This window comes from Hemibagrus wyckioides, linkage group LG05 (genome assembly GCF_019097595.1).
Source record: "Hemibagrus wyckioides isolate EC202008001 linkage group LG05, SWU_Hwy_1.0, whole genome shotgun sequence".
Taxonomy (NCBI): Eukaryota; Metazoa; Chordata; class Actinopteri; order Siluriformes; family Bagridae; genus Hemibagrus; species Hemibagrus wyckioides.
In genome coordinates, this window is record NC_080714.1 from 6,866,759 (window position 1) to 6,879,185 (window position 12,427).

A 12,427-nucleotide genomic window follows, 5' to 3' on the forward strand; every position below is an offset into this window, starting at 1 on the left:
GAAAGAAAGAAAGAAAGAAAGAAAGAAAGAAAGAAAGAAAGAAAGAAAGAAAGAAAGAAATCAGATATTATGATATTAAATTTGTAAATAATAATAATAATAATAAAAAAAAAAAAAACCTTCTGATCGCTAAATGGAAAATGGATGCAGTTTTCAGTTTCATAAATTTGTGTATAATCCCGAATGAAAAATGCTGCTAGAATAACAAACAAATAAACAAACAAACAAATAAATAAATAAAAGTAAAAAAAGTGCAGATATTATGAGAGTAAATCTGTAAAATAATAATAATAATAATAATAATAATAATAGTAATAATAATAATAATAATAATAATAATAATAATAGTAATAATAAACTTTTGATAGCTGAAAAAGGAAAATAGATGTAGTTTTTTTTTAAATTCATTAAAATAAGAAATAAAAATATATTTTTAAACAATTCTAATAGAAATCCTTCAGTGTGAGAGCTTTAGCTGTTTTACTCAGAGTATATCTAGAGAAGTACTAATTGGCTGCCAGTCAGTGCCACTGAGCGTCCCAGTGCTATAATCTAGCACCAATTTGTGACAAAGTTCTAACATTTAGCAAGCACTTAACACCATTTAGTGACCACTTCACACCCAAGTAGCTGTGGACTTTGTTTTGCTTTAATAAGCACATGCTGGTTCAAATATTGTTCTGAAATGACCTCAGCTTAGAGACTGGACAGCACATGTCTCGATTTTTCTGACAGAACTTGAGACCAAACGTGAAATGATGGATAAGAAAGAGCTCCTTTTGTCCTGCGGCTCCACATTAATTTGGATATATACTTTCTCCAGTTAATTCATCATCATGTGACCTGACCAGTGGTACATTCACAAATAGTTTCATTGAACCTAAATTCATTTTTAAACACACTCTTTGTGAGCACACCTTCTATCTATCTATCTATCTATCTATCTATCTATCTATCTATCTATCTATCTATCTATCTATCTATCTATCTATCTATCTATCTATCTATCTATCTATCTATCTATCTATCTATCTATTCTAACTGTGCTTATAATTCTTTGCAAGCTGCTAATGTCTCCTTGTCTATTAAAGCATCATAAAGCTGGAATAATGTGAAAATTCCTTGATAACTTATAATCTATTAACACAAATTGTCACTATTCATTATAATACCATGTGACGTACCGGATAAAAGCCTTTATAAGAGCGGATATAATATTCGTTTCCTCGAAAACTTCGTTCCTGTTTTAGGTAACGAGTAGGTAAGACACTATTAACTTCATTTCTGTAATGTGATATGGAAACAATTCCGGATTCATCCATACATAAAAGAAGCACCTATATAACTTTAAATGGACAGGAAGCTTGGTGCAGTTCTTGTCTTTTTTCTTCTTTCGAAAGTTTTCAAATGTTTTTCATAATAGTTCATAAGTAATAAAGCTTAGCAGCATTCGAGATGCAATATTTGGCGTTGTATATTGAAAAATGAAGCTTGTGTTACATCACTGCTTCCAAAACCTTTAGCACAAATGACCCTAAACGCACATGAGGAATTTTTCTATTGATTTATAATGCTCTCGTTTTATTGAAGAAGACTAAAGTCATATGTAATACCTATTTTGTTGTCACTTTTTTATTGCTGAACTCCTGAGCTCCTGAGATTAAGTTTGAATGTGGCTCCTGGAAACATTTCACAGATTACACAGAACAGGCGCAACATTATGACCACCTGCCTAATATTGTGTTGGCCCACCTTTTGCTTCCAAAACAGCCCTGACCTGACCCAGCCCTGGCATGGACTCTATTAGATCCCTGAATGTGTGATTTAAATCCTGTACGTTGCAACTTACTGAACTTAAATGATAGTTATAGGATTTAAAGGACACTTTTGATAGATACTGACCACTGACACCCCACAACAGTTGCAGTTTTGGAGATGCTCTGATCCAGTCATCTAGCCATCACAATTTGGCCCTTGTCAAACTCGCTCAAATCCTTACACTTTTCCATTTTTCTTGCTTCTAACACATCAACTTTGAGGACAAAATGGTCACTTTCTGCCTAATATATCCCACCCACTAACAGGTGCCATGATGAGGAGATCATCAGTCTTATTCACTTCACCTCTCACTGCTCACAATGTTATGCCTGATCGGTGTATACGCACACCACTTGACATTATACACCACTCATCAAGCATTAATGAATAAAAAGCAATAACCTGTGAACTTATATTTGATATAATTTGATATAAGACAAGTTTTAATCACTGATGGTCCTCAGTTGTATTTGTTTCTAGGATCAGACCAAGAACCTGTATTTTAGATGGGTTCATTGCTTGAAACTTGAATGCAATTGCTACAAATCTTTTCCAGACATGCAACCATTGTGACCCCAGAGCAGAGGCATTTTAATGCACTATTCTTCACATATCTCTTAATCTGTAACCAGTTCAACGAAAACCTGGAATGCTTTAATTAAAATGGAGTCGTACCACAGTTGGGCAAAATGAGCTTGGACAGATGCCTCCTCTTCCCTCCTTCCTCCACACACAGGAGCTCGGCTGCCTCGGATTCGTCGCCTCGCCCCTGCTTCATCCACATGTTCTCACACGAGCACTGCAGCGGGTTTCCAGACAGAAGCCTGAAACAAGGATTTTATACATGGATATATACATAAAGAGACACTTTTCAATAATTGAATAGATATTAAAATGTGGTGGCTTGGGAAACCCCTTTTGGGATAGATTTTGGGAAACCACCAAAAATGAACAAAATTGGGTTTTTCCGCCTTTAATATATTTGGAGATCAAAAGCAAAAATGGGTTTTCTGAAAAAAATTGTGGAAATACACTATATTACGAAAAGTTTTGGGACACCCCTTCAAATAATTGGAATTGGCAGTTTTGGCCTGGCTCGCAGTCTCCATTCTAATTCATCCCAATGGTGTTCTATTGGGTTGAGGTCAGGACTCTGTGAAGTTCCTCCACACCAAACTCGCTCATCCATGTCTTTATGGACCTTGCTTTGTGCACTGATGTTGGAACAGGAAGGGGTCATCCCCAAACTGTTCCCACAAAGTCGGGAGCATGAAATTGTCCAAAATGTCTTGGAATGCTGAAGAGTTCCTTTCACTGGCCCAACCCCTGAAAAACAATTCAATGATTTGGAGGGGTGTTCCAAAACTTTTTGGCAATATACTGTATTTAGGCTACTTTCTAACCTTGGCTTGGCTTACTGCTTGTAAAGATGATGAGAAAAAGAAGGAGCCAGTTTAACAAGCACAACAGGAAAAACTGTCTGCTTAAAGACGTCTAGCTAAGAGTGATTTCCGCCATGCAGAGAATTTTGCAAGTTGGTGGATAGCTACGTGCCCGAGCAAAATGGCCATAAGCCTAATCAATTCAATTTGTAAGCAGATACCGGCTATGAAAATGTCCGTTACGCTCCTGCGCCATCACATCCTCATCAAAACAGAGAAGAGCACTTAGAGGAGAGTTTTAAAATGCTTTAATGACTTAATGAAAAGAGATTAATCACAAGAAATTTAGTCACCAGAACAGAACTGACCGAATGAATCGAATCACCGGGAATCACTTCTTTTACTTCAGGTGATGAGAGAGAGACGGAGACTGGTGTGGCTGAGGCGGATAATCAAAGTGAGAACTTATTTCCTGTTGCCAACTTCTAATTCTGCGGAATTCGCCAGTAATTTCGTTTTCCCACAAGTACATTAGGTTAGAAATGTAAAGGTAGACACAGAACTGGAATGAAATAACGTGCGAGAACTTTACTTCTTTTTAACATACTCTCTAAAGAGAAAGATTTAGTAGTTTACCCGCCGGCCGCTTTATTAGGAACATTCTTGGAGTTCTATTCAGCCATTTATGTGGCAGCTGCACAATGCGAATACGGATCAAGAACTTCGCATTGAATATCAGAATAAGGAAAAAGTGTGACTTGTTGGTGCCAGATGGGCTGGTTTAAGGATTTCAGAAACTGCAGATCTCCTGGGAATTTCACACACAGCAGCCTCTAGACTGAAGAAGAAAAAAAAAAACCATCCTGTGTGTCGAGGGTCAGAAGGCTGAAACACCTTGTTGATGAAAGAGGTCAGAGAAGAATGACCAGACAGGTCTAAGCTGACAGGAAGTCTATAGTAACTCAAGTAATCACTATTTAAAGCCGTGGTGAGCAGAAAAGCATCTTAGAATGCATAACACATCAAACCTTGAGTTTGGATGAGCTACAAGAACAGAAGAACACATCAGGTTCCAGGTTCTAGTTTGGATAAGTGTGTAATCATGATAGTCCTAGATCCTGATGTTCTGTAAATGCTGAGTAGCTTTTCTGCTCACTATATAATTTTCTGGCATTTGGCCTTATCCAGAGCAATCCATTTGAGAGGAAACTGAGCAACTGGGGGTTGTTTAAGGGCCCAGCAGCTTGGTGGACCTGGGTTTTGAACTGGAACTGGGATTTAACCTACCACATTCCCTCATGTTCTACTAGGCAGCCTTACCTCTTTTTTTCACCCACAGAACTGTCGCCCACTTTTTTGTTTTTCGCACCATTCTGCCTCTAGAGTCAGGAAATCAGCCTCAAACATTCATGCCACGATCAAAGGCACAGAGATGTATTCTGATGTTTATATAATGTGAATATGAACTGAAGCTCTTGACCTGATAATTGTTTTGCACTGTGCTGCTGCTCCATGATTGGATGATCACATACCCGCCTGAATGAACTTGCAAGTACTGTGCAAAATGTCCCTAATACAGTGGATGGTATGTGTCTATGTAGCATAAAATACCACAATCTGACCATGTGAAGGGTTTTCCCAGACCAACACATATATATTACTGATATGACTCACAAGTAGGAAATGTTCAGATGGTGAACCGTCTTCCAGGACAGTGAAGACAGATTGTTATCCTTCAGGTTCCTGCACATGACAGTTATAGTCATCACTGATACTGTAAAAACAACATGCTAGGACATTTTGAAATGAGTTCATTCCTACAGCTTGTTATGCTTTTTTGTACTCAAACGGTGTAATTATTAAAGACAGTAATGAAAATATATCGCACTTACAGGTATTGCAGTTTGACGTTGTTCTGAAAAGCCTGCCGGGACACATACGTCAGCCTCGTGTTGGTCACTGTCCTGTTGGGGGCAAAACAGCGATAAAGACAATGTCAATCTCTATAGACATGTACATGCAAAGCTCCAACTCAAGTTATCTCAACCCGTATGAACCACTTACAGATTTCGGAGGTTGCGGTAGAAGGTCAGGTCTTTATCGTTGATGGAGGAGAAGCTGCTCTGGTTTGCAATATATCTGTGAGTTAGAGCAGAAAACAGAGCTTACAAAAATGTGTGTGAACAACATGAACGAATAACTACATCACCGTTGCCATCTTTATCTATCAGACGTCTTTAGGAAATGAATCCTGATAGCGTTAATGCTGCTCCGATGATTAAAGAGCTATGAGCCTTTAGAACAACATTTTTTAAATATATTTTTTATTATTAGAAATTAGAAATCTGTATATATCTGTATATATATATATATATATATATATATAATATTCTGTAAATTTCCCATTGGCTGTAAATTTCCCATTGGGATGAATAAAGTCTAAATCTATCTATCTATCTATCTATCTATCTATCTATCTATCTATCTATCTATCTATCTATCTATCTATCTATATTTTATATTAGATATATAGATATGTTAAATATTTTTTTAAATATTAGATATCTGTATTGTTTAAAAATGTGGTCAAAACAGCAAGAATAACTTTTTCATGTTAAAATTTTTTAACATGACTAAATATGTATTAATTAAATTAAATCTGGGCTTTAAAAATGCATGTAAATTCATTTGTATTATTATTATTTTTTTATTTATTTCATTTTTTTTGATGAACGTCTCCTGGTCTTTGTTCGTCACTGCTAGGAGTATAACCCGAAGTGGTCTCTTGCTGTTGCAGTGCGTCTGCGTCGTTCTGCTGTCAGAGACACTTTTCAGCTCATCGTGGTTGCAAAGAGTGATTGTTTGTCGTATCCTCCCTGTCAGATTAACCCTAGCCTGAATGATCACTTCTAATCCTGTCTTCAAATACACTGACAAATCAACAAGGCGTTTCTTCCCACAGAACTGCCTAAACTCTAGAGAGAGTTGCGTGGGAAAATCCCAGGAGATCAGCAGTTTCTGAAATACTCACAGCAGCCCATCTGGCACTAACAACCATGTCACAGTCACTGAGATCTCATTTTTTTTCTCATTCTGATAATTGATGTAGACATAACTGCAGCTCTTGCCTGTATCTATGAGGTGGACATGCATTAAATGAATATTAACATGGATTTTTGTGTGTGTGTGTGTGTGTGTGTGTGTGTGTGTACTTGTTATCTCTTTATTTACGTAGCTAAATTTTCACTACTTTTTATTTCGATTTTGCATTCCATTTACACAACTTAAAAAATAAAATAAAATAAAATAACTTTTATTACTCCATGCATTTTATTATTTCATCTTCATGATTTGATTGTACAGCACTTTGGCCAATCATGTGTATGAAAAATGTTTTAAATAAAGCCTAATAATTATTTTATATAATTCTGCTTATAAAACAGCACTGTAACAGTAGTGTAAGTATTATTTATTTTTTATTTTTTTTAATTAATTAAAAAATAAAAAATCAATACTACTACTACTACTACAAATTATTATTATTATTATTTTTTTTTTATTTTTTATTTTATTTTTTTTTTATTATGTTTTCATAGTAAATCTGATTTTACCCCCAAACTTTTATCTAATGATTTTCAGGCATTTAACAGCATCCTTCTGCATGATTTTATCCCAGATGCTTTACGTTTCATGATCATGTGAAAGCCTCACTGTATTATAACCCCGTCTATAAACACTGCTCTGAAGGACACTTGATTAGGATGCACACTGCATGACACAATTAAACATTTAGTGATTGCTTCACACAATGCTAGGCCGATTGTGCGATCATTGACGTGATCATAGACTGTGCATCAAATTAAACCGCCTGCTTTTTTGTGGTTTCCTTTGATACCCGGTCAACGAGGTCAGCGCTTTGCTGTGGTTTCTTTTCATGATGTTAAATTCACCACCTGATTTGGTTGGTTGAAACTGGAGGAAATGTTAATCAAATAAGCTGGAAAATGTCTAAAAATAAATAAATAAATAAAATAAATAAATAAATAATAATAATAAAAACAAATAAAATAAAATAAAATAAAATAAAATAAAATAAAATAAAATAAAATAAAATAAAATAGTAATAATAATAATAATAATAATAATAATAATAATAATAATAATAATAGAGGGCATCAGGGGCGTCAGTGCATCCTTCTTGACTTCACTGTCCTCGATCCCAGAACCTGCAGCAACGTTAAGTCGATCTAAATAGTTTCTATTTGCATTCTTTTTTACCTTCAACATTCATATAACTAAAGCACAAAGCAGGCAACAAATAAAGCTTTATCTTCCTGCTACATAAAATTTTCAAATCAACACCCTATTACATTTTAAAAATGAATTGACGTTTCTTATTTTCAGCCTTTATAACCACGTCTGTTCCATTCTTTTTCACGACAATTTAACTCTCGATCACACGTTAAATCCAAAGCTTCAGAATTCATTCTTGTTCATTTTTATTTTCCACATTATTTAACCCTTGTTCTTTGCCTGAGCCGACAGTTTAAAACTACAACACCTTCGACTGACATTCCTGATACATAATTTTATTACGATCTAAAATTCTGTACACTTGGTCATACAGCCACCAAACCATGTAATAAACTCTAATGATAACGAACCCTGAACCTAGCTTTCATCATGTTTATGAACAGAAAATTTATGTATGTTTAATCACACAAAAAAACTCATATTGCAGAGTATGTAGTCACACGTATTTATATATATATATGTATGTTTAGGCTGCATGTAAATAAAGATTGAAGTCAATACTATTGGTGTTAATTAGATGGGTACGTTTTTGCAGAGTTTCTATAAATAATATGAATAATTACATTTTACACTGAAATGAACCATCATATTTTTGTGTGTGTGTGGTTAGGTTGAATGTGAATGTGAAAGTTTGTTATTGATCAAAATACTAAAATTGTAACATTGCTACTAATTTCCACAACAGAAGTTGTGCATGTGTGTGTGTGTGTGTTTTAATTCAACACTGAGTTGATATTACAGTGTTTCTTGTTTCAGCTTTCATGCTCAATTAAATATAATATCAGATACACTCTCTATATTAGGTCTATACAGTAAATACTTGTGCATCACATCCAGACTTTCTGTCATTCGCTTGCTGCTTGTTTGTGAGCAGCAGTTTAACTACAACATGCCAACAACAACAAAACAACAACCTCTTTCACCTTCCTCATGTCTTAATCTAGTGTTGCAAAATAAATACCTTCTGCGTATTTCTTTAGCAACGCACCAAACGCACATCATCTGTCACACAGAAGCATTCGAGTCATGCCTAACTGACTTTCATGTCATCTTGCCTGCTTGTCCTTGATGATACAAAAATAAACAAGTGATGGATGAACAACACGCTCGTGGTTATTATTGCTGTCGTCCCTCACATACCTCGGTGATGGTTAAGCTCAGGCAGGATTTTTTAGGATAAGAAAGAAAAGCTGCACGCTCACATGTCGGTGATGTTCTCCATCTCGGGCTCGCTGAGCGCAGGGAAAGCCGCAATGCTGCGCTCGGTGTCGGCGCAGTAAATTCTGAAGCCCGTGCACGTGCAGGCGGCGGGACACGACTCCGCGGGCCTCCACAGCGCGAGCGCCACAGCGACGCACACCAGCCGCCAGCCCGCCATGCCGAAACCGGAGCCCGGGCGCAGCAGGTTCATCCCCGCTTCTGCGACGCCAGATTTATTGAGGATTGCCCTCACGCGCCACTTGTTGTCTGCGCGTTTCTGTATATATATCTATGCTCTTCTTGTTGTTGCTGATGTTTTAAATCCTTTATAGTCCTTTCCACGTTCGTTCCTTTCTAGCTATTCCCGTGTCTGGAATATTCTGACCTCCCGCAAGCTTCGGAGCGCGCTGAGGTGCTCGCCTAAAGGATTTTACAGACGAGGCGTGTATAGCGCGCGCGCGCGTCGGGAAGAAGCGCCGCTCGTCGGAGGAGCGGATGCGCGAGCGCGACGAAGGTGGGAGGAGCGCAGGCGCGCGGAGGAGAGAGGCAGGACCATCACACACGCGAACGATGATGGATTCTGGACAGCGCATTACGTAGTGGAATGTAGTAAAGAGATAAAAGTTGGGACTTAAGCAACGTATCCTTGTACACTTAGAAAGTTAACCGGGTTTGGGTCATTTATTCATCTTCAGGATGCCCTCGGACCTGGACAGGGTTGTAATGAATCAAAAGCTGGAAGACTAGTAGGAATGCAATGTCAGTCCATCACAATATGCACATTTAAACACACATTCACACAGTGAGGCAGTGGAGTAATCGATCTACCATGCATTTGGACAGATGGAGGAATCCAGACAACCCAGATGAAACCCACATGGACCCATGAAACCACACACAGTCAGAATCTTATGACAGGATCGGAGTTGCTCAGGTGGTGAGGCGGCATGCCAGTTTAGGACATGTTCAAGTTAAAACCTGAGTTAATGAGTACATGCAGATACTCCTGGGGGCATTTTTTCACTAGCTCCACTTGCCCCTTAGTGCACAGGTATTGGATGGGGCTTGAAGGCTGACGCACGTATCTGAGTTAGAATTCCATTGACCTCACATTACATATATTTTTATATGAATTTACTTGTTTATTTTTCTTTTGGACTCCCTCGGGGAAGAATTTCTCTGTGAAAAAACATGCCTTCTAAATCTCAGGTAAGGTTAAAATATAAAAACACAAATCTCAAAAATGCAGTTTTTATGTCGAACATAGCTACACGCAGCATTTGTCGGGGTTCAAGAACTTTCACTGTTTGCATAAAGAGAATATGATTTATTATGTAGGAAGCGTGTAAAAACCCAAACTGGAGCTGAAACAAGACTGAACAAGCCTGGAGATGAGACTGAGTTTCGTAATAATGCTCCAGTGAGTTTGTATAGCATCTTAAAACACCATTCAGTATATCCTACGACCAAAAGAGCTGACATAGTAAAACTAGGCATCATTTGATTCAGTTTGTTTCTTTGAATCTAATGATACCAGTTCCACGATTACAGGATAAATTATACAGGAGTTAGAAGCAAAAATAGCAATTTTTCAAATCTTGTGACCAGTAGGAGGCGCTGTTCCCAAACTGCTTGTATTCCTCAGCTCATGGTTGTTACAGAATTCCTTCGTTGGCATATTCTACACGAAAGATTTGTTCTATCAGCAATCTTTTAATAACTTTTTGGATCCTTTTTATTGTTTGAGACGGTCTGAGCAAAATTTGGTGAAAGTTTTTCCACTTGACTGGCGTAATTTCAAAAGTGACAAAGTTTATTTATTTCCCCATTTAATTTTTATATATGATTCATTGCTTTTTATGAGACATTTTCACACGGTCCATTCATCTTTTGTGACTATATAATATTATTAATAATATTAAATTAATATTTACTTCCCATAAAGAATTCTTTTCATGATTCATTTACACCGACCAGGCACAACATTATGACCACCTGCCTAATATTGTGTTGGTCCCCCTTTTGCTGCCAAAACAGCACTGACCCGTCGTGCACTGTGTATTCTGTCACCTTTCTATCAAACGTCTTCAGCAATGTGAGACCACACGGCCCAGCCTTCACTCCCCACGTCCATCACTGAGCCTTGGCCGCCCATGACCCTGTCGCCGGTTCACCACTGTTCCTTCCTGGGACCACTTTTGATAGATACTGACCACTGCAGACCGGGAACACCCCACAAGAGCTGCAGTTTTGGAGATGCTCTGATCCAGTGGTCTAGCCATCACAATCTGGCCCTTGTCAAACTCACTCAAATCCTTACGCTTGTCCATTTTTCCTGTTTCTAACACATCAACTTTGAGGACAAAATGCTGTCTAATATATCCCACCCATTAACAGGTGCCATGATGAGGAGATCATCAGTGTTATTCACTTCACCTGGCAGGGGTCATAATGTTATGCCTGATCTGTGTGTGTTTATTTGTGATTTTTATTCATAATGTACTTTTTTGCTATATTTTTCATGTTATTGTTCTTTGTTTTTATTTTCTTTTTCTTACAGGTATATTCACTTTTACACAGGACACATTTTTTTTTTTTACATATGAATTTTATCACATTATGACTCAGTTACTTTTACATGTTTATGTTTCACATGATGGCACATAATTATTTCAACTGACATTTTTACACTATTTAAAAAAACAAAACAACTTGTAATCATAAGGGTGTTGTTGTTTTCTTTATGCATAAAGGTCTATATTATTTTTGCATGATACAGCAATGAGGAAACCAAGATTAAGAAGCAGAACAGATATATGAAGATGAAGTAGCCTAATTCAAGCCTGCTGCCTTTTAAACACAATATTCAAAGATGCTTGATGCATCCCAAACTTAATTTACATGCAAATGTTCCACATAACCAGAATACTGTCACATTTTATGTTTTCCCTCATTATGTTTAATGAAATGTTTTATTTAGGGTTGATGTTAAGCCATCAAGGAAAATTTATAAAGTCTGAGGATGCTATGCTGGATGTGGCATTGTTTTTTTTTTTGTGAACTAGGATAGAAAATCACTGAGATAATTTGACTTCATGCAAGTGAGCGTTAATAAGTAATTTTGCATGACTAATATATTTAAGGTCTCTAAAAAAAGACTGAAAGTACTGCAAAATAACCTAAAAAATAAATAATAAATAAATAAATAAATAAATAATTTTATTTGTTGGTAGGCAACCATATTACTTAAAAAAATTAAACAAAAACAGAAATAATAATAATAATAATAATAAATAAAATAAAAAAAATAACACATTATTTTAAAAAACTATAAGATGAACAAATACATATTCAGGAAATGAAATGTTTTTTTTTATGTAACTCTTGTATTTAATTGCAATTTCTTTTCATTCTTTTCAATGGCTCTATTAAATAAATGTGATCTGTTTAATTAAATTGTATTTAATTACATTTAACTGAAAACAATTGTCTGCATCATTCAGACACATGCAATGTTAAAAAAAATATTAAATTATTAAATTATTAAATAATTATACAAATATTAAATTATTATATTTAAAAAATATAAATGAAGGAAAAATTGAATAAACTGGCCCATTTTACCTCATCCTGATATTTCAGACTTTCAGGAAGACATCTGATGTTTAGGCTTTTTTTGTCATGTGATATTATATATTTTTAATATATTATGA

The 12,427-nt window shown here is 36.2% G+C and overlaps 1 protein-coding gene across 2 annotated transcripts in view; it reads right to left on the minus strand.

Annotated features, from left to right (window-relative positions):
- The window catches only part of ntrk2a (neurotrophic tyrosine kinase, receptor, type 2a), a 51,415-nt gene extending 42,195 nt beyond the window's left edge, over positions 1-9,220 (minus strand). For both annotated transcript variants that reach the window (XM_058389865.1, XM_058389864.1), the window contains exons 1-5: positions 8,717-9,220; positions 5,265-5,339; positions 5,093-5,164; positions 4,875-4,943; positions 2,494-2,642 (exon numbers count right to left, since the gene is read on the minus strand). In XM_058389865.1, the coding sequence (XP_058245848.1) occupies positions 2,494-2,642; positions 4,875-4,943; positions 5,093-5,164; positions 5,265-5,339; positions 8,717-8,925 (574 nt within the window). In that variant the 5' untranslated portion in view covers positions 8,926-9,220. The remainder of the gene's footprint in view (positions 1-2,493; positions 2,643-4,874; positions 4,944-5,092; positions 5,165-5,264; positions 5,340-8,716) is intronic.
- Positions 9,221-12,427: the final 3,207 nt, after the last annotated feature.